Source organism: Notothenia coriiceps, unplaced genomic scaffold, assembly GCF_000735185.1.
Source record: "Notothenia coriiceps isolate Sejong01 unplaced genomic scaffold, NC01 NC01_scaffold00000290, whole genome shotgun sequence".
In the NCBI taxonomy this organism is placed as follows: Eukaryota; Metazoa; Chordata; class Actinopteri; order Perciformes; family Nototheniidae; genus Notothenia; species Notothenia coriiceps.
The window spans coordinates 94,021-113,522 of NW_011332991.1; the positions used below are offsets into that span (position 1 = coordinate 94,021).

General features: G+C 40.3%; 2 protein-coding genes across 2 annotated transcripts in view; both read left to right on the plus strand.

Annotated features, from left to right (window-relative positions):
* Positions 1-6,409, plus strand: part of ush1c (Usher syndrome 1C) — a 16,948-nt gene extending 10,539 nt beyond the window's left edge. Inside the window, exons 17-24 of the mRNA XM_010765938.1 lie at positions 883-1,011; positions 1,980-2,045; positions 2,944-2,985; positions 3,580-3,633; positions 3,734-3,833; positions 4,095-4,204; positions 4,422-4,477; positions 6,019-6,409. Of these exons, the coding sequence (XP_010764240.1) occupies positions 883-1,011; positions 1,980-2,045; positions 2,944-2,985; positions 3,580-3,633; positions 3,734-3,833; positions 4,095-4,204; positions 4,422-4,477; positions 6,019-6,031 (570 nt within the window). The 3' untranslated portion in view covers positions 6,032-6,409. The remainder of the gene's footprint in view (positions 1-882; positions 1,012-1,979; positions 2,046-2,943; positions 2,986-3,579; positions 3,634-3,733; positions 3,834-4,094; positions 4,205-4,421; positions 4,478-6,018) is intronic.
* A 3,913-nt stretch (positions 6,410-10,322) lies between these two features.
* Positions 10,323-19,502, plus strand: part of LOC104940930 (ATP-binding cassette sub-family C member 8-like) — a 14,386-nt gene continuing 5,206 nt past the window's right edge. The window contains exons 1-3 of the mRNA XM_010765949.1: positions 10,323-11,018; positions 16,363-16,504; positions 17,877-17,998. Of these exons, the coding sequence (XP_010764251.1) occupies positions 10,871-11,018; positions 16,363-16,504; positions 17,877-17,998 (412 nt within the window). The 5' untranslated portion in view covers positions 10,323-10,870. The remainder of the gene's footprint in view (positions 11,019-16,362; positions 16,505-17,876; positions 17,999-19,502) is intronic.

Below are 19,502 nucleotides of genomic sequence, written 5' to 3' on the forward strand. Positions count from 1 at the left end.
TCCGCCCCCGCCTCCCCCTCCTCCGCCGCCACCACCACAACACTCAGGAGATAGAGTGGGAATCCTCGGCGGGTACCGGCAGCATCACCACCAACAACACCCCCCCAGTCCTCCGGGGCAAAGGAGTGAGTGGGAGTCAGGCGGCTATCTCCCAAGAGGGGGGATGTACTCGTCCAACACCAGCGAGATGTCCTACCCCTCCAGTCCAAAGGTTGGAGACCCTCATGTGAGGGACGTGCTGTGATATGTATTATTGTCATGGATTGTTTTTCACCCATGAAAATGCATTTTCAAGGCTGCAAAGCTCAATTCTCTTGAATGCTTAAGGGTGTGTGCATGTCTTGTTTTATGTATTGTTCTGTTTTATGCAGGAAGAGAGGGCGATACAAAGTAGAGCAGGACTGAACTGCGAAGGCATTGATTCTAATTGGTATTGGTGTTTGCCTTATAGCTGAGTGGATTGTGTAAATCTGAAGTGCTGATGAAAGCATACTGCTTTGGAGATGATCTATATTTGTAATGCGTTTGTACATTAGCATTTCATAAGATATGTTGAAACCAGCCTGTGTGTGTGAGTGAGTGTGTTGCACGGATATTCAAGCCGTGCTCTCTATGTGCCAAGGGGCTTAATGATTCATCTTATTTTACTGTGGTTCAGATAATGAGAAATACCTCTCATGCCAGTCGTGTTTCCAGTGCAAGCACCCCCTTGGTGAGTGTCTTTCTGTAAACAATCAATTTGTAGGACAACTGAGCTTTATGCGTTTGTCAAATCCTAGCCAAACCAGATGCTTTTGTTTTCAAAAGACGTACTGAATGAACACACTGTTTGAATCAACATAAACTCAGCTGTTCCATGAAAACGTGGTCTTTCCCCATTAGCAACTAGCTCCTAGTCCCCCAAACCAGAGGCGTCAGATGACCCCTGTCATGTCTAAACCCGTCATGCTGCCGCAGTCCCAGACCCAGAGAGCAGACCCTCTCAGACCTACGCTCCGTTCAGAGGCCCTGGTAGGAAACACACCACACACTCAAATCTTCTCTCATTCAGTGTAATAAGTTAATTAAACATTCAGACATCTGACACAGCATGCCCTCAACTGTGTGCGAGATTATTCTACGCCTCTTTAGCGAGTCCTATTGCATCTTTCAGACTCTCCAGCTGTTCCCAATCTGTCATTTTCACATCCCACAGGGGAGGCATTTAATGTCAAATATCTTCAAAGAAAGTTGACGGATTGTTTATTTTTCAAACTGCTTTTATTTTGGAGGAACACTTTTCAGTACTGTGCTGGCATTTATACACCTGAAAAGATAAACTACACAATTCTACCATCAGTTCCGAAGCTCCTCTGCAGCTGGAGGTGAAACGCCCCGCTGAGAGGCACCTTGACTGAGGGAGAGGGAGGGGGTGCCATAAATCACTCACTTTCCCCTCACGTGTTTTACCCTAGTAGCTACAGTAGATTACACTGCTGCAGCACACTGTACTGCTGCCTTTTAAAAGCAGGTTTACATGTTTTATTTAAGTTCAATCGTTAATATTGAGCCCAAAGATACGTTTTGTGCAGTATATTACCCAATTCTGAGGGTCCCTGTGTTTATCAGCATGGAGAAAAGGGCCAATTAAGTTTAGTAGACGGTTCATAGTAGTCTATATTACTAGGCCTCCCACGGGAGTAGCAGTGGAAGGAGTCATAAGGCTTTCTTCCTGCCCCTTACGTCCCATTCTCATGAAAGCAGTATGTCCGGAACGCCTGAAGAGAAATGTTGCCCAGACATCCACTTAAACTTTAGGATTAACTGATTTAAGATTTGGTATCAACAAGTCAATGTCACTTTGACCTTTTTGCAATAACTCAATAATGTATACACTTAAAACTTTCAATCTGAGGGCAGTAAAACATTGACAACAGCGGAGAAGTCAGGGTTTGTTTTCATTTGTTTGCCAAAAGTTATGCCATGGTCTTGTGTTTCAGCCTCAGGAAATGCTGAAACGGATGGTGCCTTTCAACTCGTCTTTTAAATCCAACAGCAAACGACAAGTAATCCATAACCATCTGTTGATTTGTTATTACTCTTGAGTGCGTGTTCTGCTGTTCTTTCTGCATTAGTTTGTCCGTGCTCGCACATAAGGTTTTCTCATTATTGCCTGTCATGGCTCTTCCTTCCTATTTTGTCCTCATTCTCCTTGGATGCATTACTGCGGGGTGAATTGTGCACGAGAGGGTTTCTATTGATTTGGAGAATACTATAGTGACATACAGTGTGGGAATTTCTGCCAGTGTTACTGCAGTTATTGGCTTTGATCTTTACTGGCAACAGATGGTTTGTTCCTCATGTACTGACTTCTGATCTGTTTTGGTGGGTTACGTGAGCATTATGAAAGTGATGAGGTTGTTTTTTTGTACCTCCGCAGTCTCTTTGAATTGACTGTATTTATTGTTTGGAAAACCACATCACTTAGTTTGTTTTGGCTGATTTCAACTGCTGACTCCAGCCACAACAAATCAAAACCTATAAAAGAAACGGACCAGTGTTGAGTGTTTGAGCAAAACAACAGGAAATGAAGAGTTAGATTAATATTTGTTTATTCTGCAGGGAGAAAAGTGGCTCTGGCTTTGTCCAGTTTCCTACCTTTAAAATTAAATAGTCGCCAACTCCGTTAGAAATGATTTTCTGTGTGTGCGTTAAATGCCATCATTGAATTAAAGTGTGAGGCTTCGAGGGCCACTGTGCTTTTTGAATTAATGTCCCTAAGTGTTTCCATGGTTTCTTTTTATTCAGGGTGATATTAAAATGTTTACATAGAATTGGTTGTCAAAGGAAATCTGAGCACTTCATTCAATGAGTTGGTCCACAACTGATATTCACCAAGATTTCCTTGACATTCTCCTTTCATTGTGTCGCTTATTGATGTGTTCTTAATTGATTATCTTTCAGGGATTTCAGAAATACGAAGAAGATTTTGATCCCCACTCAATGGTATTGTATGCATTTCAAATGAAAGACGTACTATACTAACAGATTTTACCTTCTGCTTAGTATAAATGTCAACTTTCTGTGTCTGCTAGGATGCATTACCTGCTGTGCTAAAGTTTCTTTAGGTTACAAAGTGTGTGTGCTATAGGCCTACGCATGGCAGCCATTTTGAATTATGTCTGACTAGAAATGGTTCAAAACAGTATTACTGCAACAGTTACGATGAAATTAACAAAAATACGCCGGAATCAGAACAGATGTTAGTTAGTTATCAATTGTGGTTTATTGATAGTTAAATAAGCTAGCTTGTTTTAGCTGAGTCATGAATTATTTTAATTTTGTTATGGTTTAATAGATAAGGAGTTTGTTTCCATGAAAGAAGCATAAACAACGTTCCTCTAGCAAACTATTGTAGAGATCTTCATAAGTTATATCCTTCATGGTTAATAGAGGAGCATTTTAATTTAATTTGTTTGCTAAGCATTGCCATACAGATATAGTTAGATTTTGGCACAATATTTGTTTTACCGTTACTACAAAGCAATCACAGTGTTGTATTGGGCTTTTCAACTTCCCTAATCCTTCTCTTGGTTCTAGTTCTCCCAGGATCAGATAGACGGGCGAGATGTAAGACGTCTAAGAATAAAAAAGGTACATCTTCTGCCTCACTGTAATATAATAAATCTCACATATTTCTTTATGTTCAATATTTAAAAACATGAGGATGGTGTTGATGTTGATTGTTTTCAAGACCGGACATCTTGACATTGCTCTGGAGGGAGGTGCAGACTCGCCTTTGGGAAAGTTAGTGATATCCGCTGTGTATGAAGGTGGCGCTGCTGACAAGCACGGTTAGTTCATTTTTTGTTTTAAATATTAACTCACTGAAAAATCTATGTTACATTTAGATCCATGGACATTACAAAAAAGGCAAATATATTTTGTATTGAAAGCATTTTAAACATGGATGTGCCAGGGATTGACACTGGTTCCTGCTGGATGATGTTTCCCTTTGATTGTCTTCACGCTTAATCTCTGCAGCAGCTTCCCACTCAGTTTGTCATGAATGAAACATGTCTGGAGTTAGCCATCTCTGATGTGTCTGCTTGTAGGTGGCGTAGTGCCCGGAGATGAACTGATGGCTGTGAATGGGAAGATCCTGCTTGATGCAACATTGACCGAGGGACAAAACGCTTTGGCACGAGCCTGGAACAGTGGAGGGGTATGACTCACATTAAAGGAAAATGATGTGTCGTACTTCCATTCAAAGGATTATTTATGCTAACCACAGTAGCAACATCAGTATTGATTGTACTTAAACCCAGTCAACATTGATTGATTGTTTGTGTATGTTGTTGTCACACTTTTTTTTACATTTATAACATTTTTTATATTCACTCAAGCGGAAAATTAAAGTCAAAAGTTGTTTTTACCTTTAGGACTGGATCGATGTTGTGATCACCGTCTCCCCTCCGAAAGATTATGAAGATGAAGTGTAAGAATTCCTGATAATTATTTATTCACAAACATGTATGTGCATTGTGTATTCATTTGTTTTTGTGGATCTTTTATACAATTATTCAAATGTAAATCTGGGGCATTTGTGTGATCATTTAAGGCCAGAGGTTTCTCAATATATTTTTTTCTTTAGCCAAGGCCCCCTCAAAACATAGAGCAGATAACCAGGACACCCGATGCATTATTGGAAATATTAAAAAATATATTATTTTCTCATACTTTTATAGGTTTATTTAGCCTATGTTTAAGAACAACACAAGCCAAATGTATTAGTAACATATTGGACATGTAATCAGTATATTTACAGATATTAAAGTTGTAGATGTAAAGTAATCTGTGAACTATTATAGATTAAACATTTGTTTATGTATTAGATATTGATATTAAACATTACTGTTAAGCTATGACTATGGTGGGGAAAAAAAGTCATAATTTAAACTGAATCATTTGTAAAACCTTTGGCAGACTCTCTGGCATAGTGCCACTTTGAGATTAAGGCCATAATCTAATGAAACTGGCCCAGCATTTTACGTGTATGTTACAGTGTGGCTTTGTGTCTGTGTGTTTTTGAATGTGTATGCAGCCCTAAGTCAGCATCAGTCAGTCCCACTGTGAACAGAAAGGTGTTTAAAGGCAGTGCAACACTGTACAGACACGGCTACCTCGTTCAGCACTAGCCCTCCCTCACCTCCCGGTAAACAACGTAGTCTTCAAAGATTCCTCTTCACTGCACGTCTCAGAGAGGAAGTTTGGTGTGGCATTGTTTTGTTTGGCCCCACTCTTTTTTTCTGAAAGCACATGTGACAGTCTCCCTGTCGATCAGAATAAAAAAAGCAGACTATTTTGGGATTTGTTTCCCACCTTTTGTCAAATTGTGATATTTGCAGTGTGTATCGCTTTAACAGTATGGATATTTCCAAGAAAAGTTAGCGTGAGAGTGAATATCTACATCCTATGCAATTTTTCTATATACGAAAAATGTCTCGAGGCGTGTTCCTTTATTCCTGAAGAATGTGCTATAGAATGATAAAGACATGCTATTCAAGTGAAGACATTTACAACTAATGCGATCGTTGACCCATCCCTCTATATATCTGCCAAATATTTGACCCAGTGAGCCGCATATATCTCAAATGTAAATTTGTGGCCTCTGTGGTATTGTCCTTTGTCATCAGGGCATGGCCACTCTTTAAAGCAGGACTCCTGCCAGCCTTCAGCAGTTGTTCTGATTGATGTTGCTCCCTGGACTGTTACATGTTGTGACATACATAGACACTCAGTGACACCGGGTCATGCTGTAACGAGGATTCCTACAGAAAACATCTATATGTTCCCAGGGTTATGATAACGTTTTAAAGGAAGCAGTTGTTGCAGTTTTGATTCCTGCATGTGTGTTGGTGTTGTGTTTATGTGCAGTGACTAAAGCAATCAAATTAGGAGAAATGTACAAAGTAAGCTTTTATTTGGTGCATTCTTATCTCACATGTTGTTAATTAATTCTTCTTTCTTCTCCTGCAGGACATTCTTCTAGTCTCATCAACAGCCTGCCAAGAAAATCCACACTGATTAAGACGCTTATCATTGTTAAGCGCAACATGGTCCTTTTTTATTACTCATCATTATTATAGGCTCTTATAAAGCCTTGTGTCATGTCATCAAGCTATTGACACCATAGGGTCGGTAAGCATCCTCACTGTCTTGTTTATTAAAGGATGATCCAGTCAATAATCAGTCGCCTTCAGCCTGTACATGGCTGACCTCTTTTTACATCCGCATGGCCATGCTGAGCATTCTCTTCAGAGATGTGACTCATTCATCAGTATGAAAGGACGGGTTAAAACTGTCAAACTGTAATCAATAGCTGATGTCTAATCTGCCTTTTCAAAGCTCAATAAAAGACTGCTCATCATCACAGAATTGAGTTTCTGTTGTGCGTACAGATTTCTTCTCCCCCTGCTGTGCATTTTTCATTACTACACTGCCAGGTTGGTGTTACAGAGAGCCAGGACTATCAGCAGATTTTACACACCATACCTTTTCAGGAAGAAAAATTAAGGGACATTGAAATTCTAGCTTGATATTTACTCTCGGATCTCAGTTTGGCAGCCAGCTCCAGCTTTACATTTTTAATGCTTTTTCTACCCTGCATACATTTGTTTTCTCATTCTTTGCTTGCTTTAAGGTTGATAAACAATATTCTACTCATGTAAAGGGGGCTTGAGGTAAGCACTTTTCTCCATCATAGACATACTTTCGCCTTCTCTATACTGTTTCACCAGCTCGGCTTTGATTTACATTTAGGTTGTGGAGCCATACAGCTTTGGAATTAAACGTCAACAGGGGGCAATAGTGCTCCTTATTGCATATCATTACACTCTGTATAAGGGTTAGTCCCATCTGGATTTGTAATCCTGCTTTTAATTAACCCTAAATGTCAAAAATGTTGACAGGGGAGAGTGGGGTAAGTTGAGCCATTTTTTAGTTATGCTGTCCTCTAAGCAAGGGGAAATTACACATAGTAAAATGAAAGCACACGCCTTTAATTCAGGATGTCTCCTATCAATGGCAATGATAAGAATTCATATTTGATCAAGGGCAGTGAAAATATTACCTCTAAAAAAAGGGGTCTTGTGGCTCAACTTGCCCCGGGTTATGGGGAAAGTTGATCCAGGTCAGGGGGTAAATTGAACCACTGTTCAAACCTGGGCACACCTGTTCAAACCTGGGCATACCTACAAAAAATCTTAAAGGTAACTTTAACCTATAAATAACAAACCAAATACAAGTTTAGTTTTTCAAATATTTGTTATATAAATTTCGATTGAATTGATTGAATTTTTTTTAACATGTTAAAAGGAAAAGTAATCATACAAATGGTGATACAATTTCATACATCTTACCAATCAAACACAGGGTAAATTCAACTTTAAATGTAGCCTACAATGAGCTCTTATTATCAACTTCACTACTTTCATTCATTTCTCCATTGAAAAACTGGCTCAACTTACCCCAGGGCCCATGGTTGACTTTACCCCATAGCCACCGTTTTAGAAAAAATATCCTAGCATTAAAATTCAGTGTCATCTTTAGCTTAATGATTCACATGGTTTAATACGCTGCCAACATATCAACATATATATATGTGTTTAAACCTGAATACATTTTTGTTGACATGACAGCCGATATAGCTGACATCTAGAACATTTACTTTGACAAGCAAAAAACGTTTTTTTGTAAAAATGTTTACTTTCCAGACCACAATAAGCATCTCTCTTTCACAGGCAATGAGAAATGGGAGGAGCTTAATTTCTGGTCACGTGATTACAACTATAAGGCGTTGCCTGGTTACAGAGGGTGGTTCAATTTACCCACTGCCTCAATTTACCCCCTTCTCCCCTACATGTGGGACTTGTTAATTGTAAATGCAAACTTGTGTTTATCTAAAAGCCACCCAGAACATCCGTCATGTAATGTAAAAACACGTGTGTATCTCTGTACAGCATTACTTTACTGTTATATAACCGCTCCGGTACATGACCACATACGATACGTGACTGCTGTCTGCTGCGAGTTTCAGCGTCGCATCGACAGATGAGCTGCCCCTGCTACTTTAATCCGTTGTAGTCCAAAAGCGGCCTACCATGGAAGACTAGCCCTGTTCTTCTTCTTCCTGTTCCTCCTTCTCCTCTGTACCCGGGTTCAGGACCGTGGACAGCTCACTGCCTTCTTCCTTAAACCTCCGCCTGGTTGGTGGTCAAACACAAAGTGGGACGGCAAGAAGTCGGCTGCACTCTGAACACATGAGAGAGTGCAATCTGGGAGATTTTATCCCTTTTGTTTTTTTAACGACCAATCGACGCATGTGACAGTACTGAAGAGAGTTTTGGGAGTCAGGGAAACGCCGCTGCAACAATGATCTCACGATATAAACTGGTAAGTCACCTGGTCTCTCACACAGGTCGATACTCTCACTTTAAACTGTTCACACATTCAAGCACGTTACATTTAGTTGGCATCTGTCTGTATATGTGGTTCTATAACAATGGCAGTCTCGATTTCTTGCTGTTCCTATGAGTGTTTTTAGGAATGCATTGTACACTATCTTTGTTGTAAGCCCCCCAGGTTTACTAAGCACTTTTTTCTTTTCTAAGGGTCTCTGTGAGTGGCTTCTGCTCTACTCATTGTTCTCTTTCTTTTTATACACTGAAGCTTTAACTCTCCCCAGGCAATCTAGTGCTGGACAATGCTTATCTCAAATGTAGTGCAGCACAGAACCACAACTCAGCCAGTTTTCCCAGAAGTAAAAAAAAAGAAGGATAATAATAATACAGTGCATGATAAAGCTGTTTTATGTATATGAGGCATTGATGCTGGCAGTATCTTGCACGATGCAATCTGTTCTCATTGTGTTGGTAAAACCCCTGCTGACATAACATCTGGAATTGCTGTCTACTTTTGCTTAACAGAAGTATCCCCCTCCTTCAAGAAGCCACATATTGCCTAGCTGTTTACTGTCAGCTGGTCTATGGTCTTCTGGGTAAGAGGAAGTGAGAGGAGGTGGCTGCAGTCTTTATGACCTGTTTATCTTGTGTGTTCAAATGAAAGATTAGCAAGAATTTTTTACTTCCAGCTATGCCCGGTGTCTTGTTCCTTCACATGTCAATGCTTCCGAAATTCCTTTGGACCTTGAGCTTCCTAAAAGTAATCGCATTGATTTATTATTTTTGAATACTCTATTAGTTTAAAAGAGAAATATGTCTCAGCTATTTGTTTGCGAATAAAAGCCTGCTCTGCCTGCGTTTGCAAACTCCGTCAACATTAACATCACTTGAGACACTCAAGGTTGCTGCAATTGAATCAAACGTTTTTTCATTCCTCCCGGAATAAATATGAAGTTGTTACACATTCTTTGATGTCTTGCTTTACATCTGCACAGCTACAGTTACAGCGAACTGTAATAGAAAAGTAGAAAGCATCTCCTGGCATTTTAAGTAAAAACATTTGTAGAATTACTGCTACATAATATTACTTTACAGCAATTGGTTTCTCAGGGAATTAGTTAATGAAAGAAATGCAGAATGCAAACCTGCAGACAAGCAGACATTTCAATTGGAAAAAACTGAATATCTCTTTCAAGCAGCTCGACATCAAGAGTTATGTTGCTTTTATTCATGGCATGCACAGGGCCACATTTGTATAATGACTATGAATACATTATCTGTTTGTGTATTCTTATATGTCTTGATTCCACAGATATGTAAACACATTTAGGCTTTTCTTCCTATTGTTGTTGTTACTATGCAAAGGTCATGGTGGCTTGGATTACACTAAACATCAATCATTTTTACCAGTTAAAAAAAGGCTATTCAAACATGGATAATCAAATCTGCTCCCATGTGCCTCTTTGCTGATCCCTCTGAGAAACGTCAGCTGTGATTGGCTGCCGCGGGATCTCTCCCTGCAGAACCGGCACATATTGCATCCGCATTTATTCATATTTTATATCATTTTTTTTTTTAACGTTTCCAGCCTGGTTATTCAGTCGCTGCTGTGCTCTTCCTTACTTAATGCTCTTAATGTGATCCAAAATGATAAATGACTGGGGGTAGGGTTATTTAATTGCTGGGATAAGGATTTAGATTGGTGCGCTTGCTCATGCTTCACACGTACCTTTTGTATGATGCTTTTACTCACTCAGCATCTGTACCCCACCTTTCTCTCTCCTCTCTCTCTCTCTTGACATCTTTCACTGCTCTCCTGTACTGCCCCCCCCCTTGTCTTCAGTGGCTCTCAGTCCTCCTGCTCGCCGGTATACTCTTTCTCCCTCTGCCTTGTCTTCCAAGGTCGACTTTCATTTTCAAAGAGACAAGAATAGCGGATGCACTGCAGAATTCCACCGCTGTTCTGTGTGTGTGTGCATGCTTTTGTGTGTATGTGTGTCTGAATGCATTCTCGTGGAGCGGTGCAGAGCCAAGTGAAGCTTCAGTTTCAGAGGATGCCTGAAGATTGCAGACGGACGGCGAGCAGATGTTTCTCACCAGCATGGCCGGGAAAGAAGCTTAGTCTGCCGGAGAGGAGAGAGAGCTGCTGCTGTGACTGCTTCTGACCCCACATTTCCCTCCTTTTCTCTTTTTTCCTCTGTCTCCTCTCTTTTATTGGATCTGATTTTTGTTAGCTGGATTCCAGAGGGAGCAGCTCTCTTTGGGAATTTCCTATTGAAGACACCATCCAGTGTTCCCTTAGAAAAGGGTCGACATGCTCTGAGAGCCACTATTTAAAATCTGTCTGTGTTTCCTCCTGTCTGTGGTCCTCCCCTCCTCTTCCTCTTCCTCTTCCACCGGCCGGTTCCTCGCAGAGTCCCAGTTCCACCATGTCCTTGGCGTTCTGTGGGAACGAGAATAACTCGGTGGCATACAATGTGGACGGGGGGGTTCTGAACAACGGCTGTTTCCTGGATGCGCTCAACGTGGTGCCGCATGTGTTCCTCCTCTTCATCACCTTCCCCATCCTCTTCATTGGTGAGTGTAACTGTGAGATGAAATCCTCAACCTCTACCCATCATAGCTCCCACACACACACACTCGTTATATATGTGTGTAAAGTGACTAATAGACTAATGAAAGCATCTGTTTTCATTAGTGTCTACAGTATTTATTCTCTTTACCTTTGTTTTATTAATGCGCTCGTATGTGCACTTTGTTCCCTCAGTTAAAACACCCTCTCTGTAGTCCCATTAGCAAGGTTAGAAGTGTGCTAGAAGTTAAGGACGTATTTCTTTACACGCTGGTGAATGTGATGTATAGACTCAGATAGGTCTTTATATCCTTTGCCCTCCTTCCTGGCTGCTGGCCATTCCATTAGTGTCACCATCGTGTAACCAGCTAAGCGTCGCTGCACACACTGCTGCTCCACTCGTACAAAACGCGCTTCATAATCCTTCCTCTTACATCTGAGTATATGCACACCATGTGTACCTTTTTAACAGAATGTCCCTTGATACAACTGGTCTGATAGTCGCTCTGTGTTCCCCATTGTTCATTGATTATATTTTATCTTCCTCAATGACCTCATTATACTCCCAATTGCATCCATACATGGTTCCATATATTAATCATATCTCTCATTTAGTTTGTCTGTTTCTTTGTTTTTTAGCAATTTTTCCACGTGCTTCCACTTTTAGTCACTATGTGTTATTGTCCATGCTAGCAATGCTAGTCTGTCTGTCTATCTATCTGTCTATCTCAACAATTCCATTTGTTGTAAAGTTTAATAAAGACTTCAATGTTCGCCCAAGCATGAATTGTAACAACTTGGGTGATTCCTTTCTTTGTAAACTGTGCGACCACTGCGCCAAATTTGCCCAACATTTATTTTGACCAAATATCTGCTAAAGATAAAGAAAAATAAGAGCGTCTTACGTGTGTTATGTAATGTAATGTTATAAAAAAACTAAGTACTAAGCAGCAAGCAGTACCAAGCCAATGTACGCATGCGAACACACTAAACTAAAATGGTGAACATGGTAAAAATCGGCATGTGAGCATGTCTCTTAGAACTGCTCTGGCTGTCAAATATTGTTAGTTTTTTATCTTTTTCAAAGGTTAGATGTTTGTAGAAACACTGTGGAGATGGCCTTCATCAATGTTTTGTTTGTCATTTTAAAAACTTTTGTATTATTGGCGCAAAGAAATCAGAATGAAGTTATGGCAACTAGCAAACTGAAATAGGAAAGGCAAAACAATGAGTGAAAAGCAGTGTGTGTCCAGGACACTGAAGCTGCTGTGATCCATAGACTGTATACATACTGTATATGTGCTGTGAATTCTCTCTCTCTCTCTCTGCTGTCACCTCCAGCTCTACTGCGTTGACTAACAACTCTCTAACCAAATAAAACCCGTCAGAGGTATTACAAGCTTTTGTGTCCAGCATTATAGATGTACTCTGCGCTGTATCCTGACCTGCAGCGAGTCATCTAGTCTCATCAAGGTTAACAATGTAAGAGGGAGTCGTAGATACATGCACTACAACACTTTTATGAGACAGTTTTCTTGCACCATGAATGACTAAACACATGTTCAACCTCAGTTAGGAATGCAACCTATTGCTTAGAAATAATTGAATGGGTGAAAACATGTTTTGAAGATCTTAACCTGTTAAGCCCTGAGCCTCTTTTTCAGGTTCGAAAATGACATTCCCAGAACAAATGACCATATCTTCCCTTCTAAAAGGGTTAAATTAATAATCTTTTTTCTCAAAGTAATGATAAACCTGTGAGTTGGATGTAGAAAAGTCAGAATCAATATAGATGTTTTTTTATTTTAAAGAAAATTCAGATTGAACATAGTAAAAAACTGTAAATTATAGTGTCCGTCCAAAAATTATTTTTTACTTATAGTGAAAACTACCCTTGGATGATGGTAAGGTAGACTAAAAGCTTTAGGAATCCAAAGTACAACATATAATAAGTACCCTGTATCAAGATTGATGCAAAACAAGTGACATTTGACCTTTTTAGAGAGGTTTAGCAAAAATAAACTCCACCTCTGAGGTGATTTGGGTGGAAATGGCCGTTTTTACCGTTTCTCTGGAACCCATTGGTCGATTTTGGTGATTGACATCTCTTTTTGACCGTTAGAGCCAATAGAATCGAAGGGGGATTTCCCCATACACACACATGGTAAAAAAAAGAAGGTGGGGGCTTTGCGCATGCAGGTTTGCATCAGAGCGAACCTATCTCTCGCTCTGACATCTGAAAACCGAAAAGCAGGTTTATTGCTCATGGATTATCAGAAATCATTTCAAAGGGACACAGACACATTGGATTAACCTATGGATTAACTTCAGCAGCGTTTTTATCGTTTTAATGCAATTGAAGACCACTTTTGACCAGACAACGACCAAGGTGAGCGATGTTTCTGTTTTTAGCTACCTAGCGCCACATGTTTTGATGTCTGTTCTTGTTATTATCTCAGAGAATGACTGAATGGGTTGGTTATGGACTGCATCCAATACCTACAGTAAGTGGTGTGTGGGTGTGGGTGGGTGTGTGTGTGTGTGTGTGTGTGTGTGTGTGTGCGTGCGTGCGTGCGTGCGTGCGTGCGTGTGTTTGTGTGTGTGTGGGAGCGATTGCCGNGCTCGGGCCCTAATAAAAGAAACCTCCCGTGAGTGACAGGCTATAAAGTAGATTTAAAAAACGTGTTATAGAATAAAAGCTCACTGCGGGACGTTGTAGAAATGCGTGTGTGCACCACAACAAAGGAGCCTCATTCCCTTTACATTGGGGTTGTTTCCGTGGTGCAGACACGTAAATGTAGCAGAGTCCGTGACTCCACCACATACTGCGGTGTTAACCTGTTAAGCCCTGAGCCTGTTTTTCAGGTATCAGGCTCGAAAATGACATTCTTAGAACAAATGACCATATCTTCCCTTCTAAAAGGGTTATATTGATAATCTTTTATCTCAAAGTAATGATAAACCTGTGAGTTGGATGTAGAAAAGTCAGAATCAATATAGATGTTTTTTATTTTAAAGAAAATTCAGATTGAACATAGTAAAAAACTGTAAATTATAGTGTCCGTCCAAACATTATTTTTTACTTATAGTGAAAACTACCCCTGGATGATGGTAAGGTAGACTAAAAGCTTTAGGAATCCAAAGTACAACATATAATAAGTACCCTGTATCAAGATTGATACAAAACAAGTGACATTTGACCTTTTTAGAGAGGTTTAGCAAAGAAAACTCCACCTCTGAGGTGATTTGGGTGGAAATGGCCGTTTTTACCGTTTCTCTGGAACCCATTGGTCGATTTTGGTGATTGACATCTCTTTTTGACCGTTAGAGCCAATAGAATCGAAGGGGGATTTCCCCATACACACACATGGTATAAAAAAAGAAGGTGGGGGCTTTGCGCATGCAGGTATGCATCAGAGTGAACCTATCTCTCGCTCGGACATCTGGAAACGGAAAAGCAGGTTTATTGCTTAAATGGATTATCAGAAATCATTTCAAAGGGACACAGACACATTGGACTAACCTATGGTTTAACTTCAGCAGCGTTTTTATCGTTTTAATGCCATTGAAGACCACTTTTGACCAGACAACGACTAAGGTGAGCCATGTTGCAGTTTTTAGCTACCTAGCGCCACATGTTTTGATGTCTTTTCTTGTTAATATCTTCGCGAGTTCTTATCATGGAGTGATGATGTATGTATGGAACGATTCTGTGTCATCTCACGATCAGATCGATGGTTTAGACGTGCAGCTACGATAAGTAATAAGGGTGTTATGAGTGAGTTTCTGTGCAACACGCCGTTAGCATTTTTCGCTTGTGGCTAATTCATAGGCTCAGCGCTAGCTTTCTGGTTTTAAAAAAAAAAGAAAAAAGAAGAGTTTCTTCCCGTTACATGGATACAAAACATTCATAGTTTATTGAATATTAAGATGCCCTCAGACGCTGTTTCCTGCAGATGACGCGTTTTTCCCTGCGGTATCGGGGGTATGGTGTAGAAGAGGTTAAGGAGTCGTGGTGGAGTCACGTATTCTGGTGAGACCAGGTTGAAGTGATTGTCACACTAATACTAATTCTGCTAATATATAGATCTAACATTTTTAAGCTCCTTTCAAACACTTACGTATCGTCCACACGGTTCCATCGCGTTGAAGCTTGCCGGTGGGCGTGTCTGGCGCGTTTGATTGGCTGGCGCTTCCGTCGACGCTTGAAAAGTTCAACTTTTCTCAACTTTCGAAGCGAGCAACGGAGGCAAAGCGACGCGACGGAATCACAATGCAGTTCGGCAAAGCATGACGTCACCCCATTCAAAGTGAATGGGAAGCGTCTCCGCTGAAGCACGCAACGGAACCGTGTGGACGTACCATTAAAGACAGATGTATTGGGACTTTAACCGTCTTTATTTTGACAAAGAATTGCAGCTAAGATTTACTGCAAAATAACTATTATGAAACAAACACAATAACGCCCCTATAAAAAAGTTCAGTACTAAAATGCTTATTAAAAAAATTCCTTTGTTTTTTTAAAGAACCTGAACTTAACTGCAGCATTTCTTTTGTCTCTCAGTACAGCAGAAAGGATGGCCCTCACTCCCCTTGTTAACATGTATGTGCCTCACATTGGTACATTTACAGGAATATATATGTGTGTGTGTGTGTGTGTGTGTGTGTGTGTGTGTGTGTGTGCGTNNNNAGACACATTATCAACCTATGGATTAACCGATTGAGCCGCGTTTTTTCTCGTTTTAATGCCATTGAACACGTCTTTTGATCAGATTGACAGCTACGGTGAGACGATCTCCCTAAAAACTCCGTAAAGGTACGTGTTGTGATGTCTGTGTTTGCTTCCCCTGTCCCGAGTTCGGATCACTCAGTGATGATACTATATACCTAAATAATCTGTGGAACCTCAGCTTTAATCGGATATCTGTATGTGCAGCTACGATAAGTAATAAGGGTACTTTTATCTTGAGTTCTGTGCCAAAGTCCGTTAGCATTTTTCGCTAAGGGGTCATTTAGATGCTTCTTATGAGACTTGTGTTTTGTTTTGGTAAAAATGGTTTGTATCGTCAGTTAGCTGAGATTATTTCCGTTAATCTGGTATAACACATTAATAGGTTCTCAAATATTAAGATGCCCTGAGACACAGTGTCTTGAAAAAAAAAAGTAAAGTACCCGCCGGCGGGGACCTTGGGGCTTAACAGGTTTGTTATTTCTATCCATCTTTACACTTTCTGACCATCTACAGACATGATTACAAGTCACTCTTTAATGTTACTGTTGCATATGTATTTAAAGTGACAAACCCCTGATGCTTTTATTAAAACTTTCATTTCCTGTCTCCTTCTTTAGGCTGGGCCAGCCAGAGTTCAAAGGTCCACATCCACCACAGCACCTGGCTGCACTTCCAGGGTCACAACCTGCGCTGGCTGCTCACCTTTGTCCTGCTGTTTATCCTCGTCTGTGAGTTTGCAGAGGGCATTGTGTCTGATGGGTATGTTCCACACACTAAATAATCTAACCTACCAGTGTAACTGATGTTTTTGTCTTAATGTCCTGACACTGATGATGTGTGACTATACTATTTAGTATTTATAAGCAATTGTTAGGCTATTCCAATTATTATTACTTACTTGTAAATGTTTAACGTTTGACATGATACCACTTTTAAACAGTGGTATTTGATAAACAGACGCAACTGACATTGAGATGATTAATCAATCTGCATTGTGCTGTGTGACGGAGAGTATATCTGACTCATGCTAGTAGTTTATCAAAGACTGTTTTATAAACCTGGAATGGCAGGTGAATGCAATACAGGGTTATTAATTATCAACTTCATCTAGTTATAGCAATTACTCAATATTGATTCACTAGAGAAGCTTTTTTAATATATATAGTTTATATTTTATATTACATACAGCGGTTTTCCAACCATATTCTGGATATCTGCTGCTGTACAGGTTTGTGATAATGAAGCGCCTGGTTCTATTTCATTTTGTATTTAATCCATAGATAACTACCCTAGCATTAGCAGCTGCACTTTGACAAAAACGTATGAGTTGCAATTGCTGATTGCTCACAAATTATAATTTGTATCTTGTTAAAAATGACAAGCTTCATTGAGAAGAAAGCCACACTATTGTGTTACAGTGTTGTAGCCTATGACTGAAGCTAACCCAGGATTGAGGGATGACTCTTGTCTTAAATGATACAATTATTGCCAAATTACCAACAGAAACAATAGGGCAGTTACTACTACTAAGTAAGTGCAATTGTCATTTGTACATGATAAGCTGTATTGTAACAATAGACCTACAGCATTTGCTTGTCTTATGTTAATATAGCCTACTATACAAATCAGTGGCTGGTATTGCCAATTTAAGCTAATATCACATTTTAACTCATTCAAGGTGTTTATGCTTTTCCAACAACACTTAATACAGCCATAAAGCATGTGCCTTAAAACGTTGTGTCTGTATTTATAATATGTCCAACATTATTATATTTTTATAATCAGCCACATATGAGAAATGTTTTCAGTCTCTGGGAGACATGGCTAGACAGAGAATCCATCTAGGCCCTTTCTCTCTAAATCCCTGTCTCGTTATTTATATCCTGTTATCCTTTTTCTTCAATTCTGTCCCCTATGCATATATTTCCTAACGTAATGAGTCTCTTTCAAACAAGGTCAAGTAAGCACTTGCTACCTGTTTTGAGCAGACTGGAGACGAGTGTTTACTGAATTAAAGAGCTTGTCTCATCATCGGGCTATTCACACTGACTTCAATGCTGTGCTTAGGAGCCCTTCACATTGTGCAAACTCAAGATGTTCTTTCTCTATCTGATTTTTATTTAATTTGCAGATTCAGCCAATCCCTCCATCTTCATCTATACATGCCTGCAGCTCTGGCCTTCATCGCTGGCATCACCTCTATTATCTACTATCACAACATCGAGACCTCCAACTTCCCCAAACTACTATTAGGTACAGTATTTTTTTTATTCAACTATCCTTTGTTTAGTACTCATTAGATGTTTTCTTTTTTTATCTTTGCTCCCCCATTGACTCATGTCTTGTCTGTTGCTGTTGGTGTTTACTTAGCTCTGAACCAACGTGAGGCTTTCAAACAAGAGCGCTGAGTATAAAATATAAAATGTGATGAAAGTTCTTGGGTGTTACGGCCCGTCCACACAAAGGCATGAAAAAAATCTTGAAAGATCTTGATACTGGGCGTTTCTGAAGCTTGGCGATTTTTTGCGAGCAACGCGACCAACAACCAATCACATGAATCTCCCGCCCCCGACATACAAAGCAATAGCAATGTTAAAACGAAGTAAACTGGATATAAACTCCCCAAACAGACGAAAACCTACCAGTTTCACCCACTGTCTCTGCCATCTCCCTCCATTCCTGGTTCCTCCGGTTTGTATCCCGGTAAATAGTTCTGGTCGTAAAGAACCGGGTGATTTGCTACCGTAATTTCTCGTTTGGAATATGAGGAAATGAACTGCGGTCTGGCTCTCCCAGCTTGCACGCGGTTTGATTGGCTAGCGCTTGTACTGGCGGGATTTGCATAAACGGGATTTGATTGGCTGATTTGATTGGCTGATTTGATTGGCTGATTTTTTCATGCCTGTGTGTGGACGGGCCGTAATATATATAGGGATCGAGGCTTGTAGAACTCAGATGAATCAAACTGTTGAACAAAAATTGTGAGGCTCAGTTGAGGCTCCCCCCCACCCCCCACCCAGATGAGGCCCCCTCCGCAAGGTGAGGCCCCACGCAGTCTGCATGATCGGCCTGTAGGGAATGACGGCCCTGGTGTCTGCCATCAAGTTCCAGCTCTCCCGTGTTATCATTGTATTTCGAGTCCTTGCTCTAGAAATTTCCTTTACACTCGGCACTTTGAAGTTTATAATAATAATAATAATAATAATAATTCAGTCAGACAACTCACATGTTTCTTTAACATGTTTATTAGAAGCAGCATATAGTTGAGTTTGGCGACTAGGCTCGGGCATCATCACTCCATAGATATACATAGCACGATGAGTGATGATTAAATAACTAACCCCCGAGCCTACAGGTGGAAGCTGGGGTGGAAGCTGGGGTGGTGGTGGGGCAGCAAGCAGCAGCGACGTAGAGGTAGCTGCAGCAATAGCAGCAGCAAGCAATGCATGGAGAGAGATCTGGCAGGTTAAATAGAGCGGCATACAGTATTAAGGAGACTCTGTTTGGTTGGTTGCAGAGTGGCAAGGGGCGTTATGTATGAATTCAGCATAAGTGCTTGAGTTGACTGCCTGAACTAGCTCGCAGTTCTCGCCCCATTAATAATACATGAGACTTGTATAGCGCTTTTCAGGAAACTCAAAGACGCTTTGACAAAGAATAATAAAAAAATAAATTAAAAAAAAAATACAAAAAATACAAAAAGAGATAAACAAAACAGAAAATAGGGGGGGGGGGGGGGGCAGGGGTTGAATGCAGT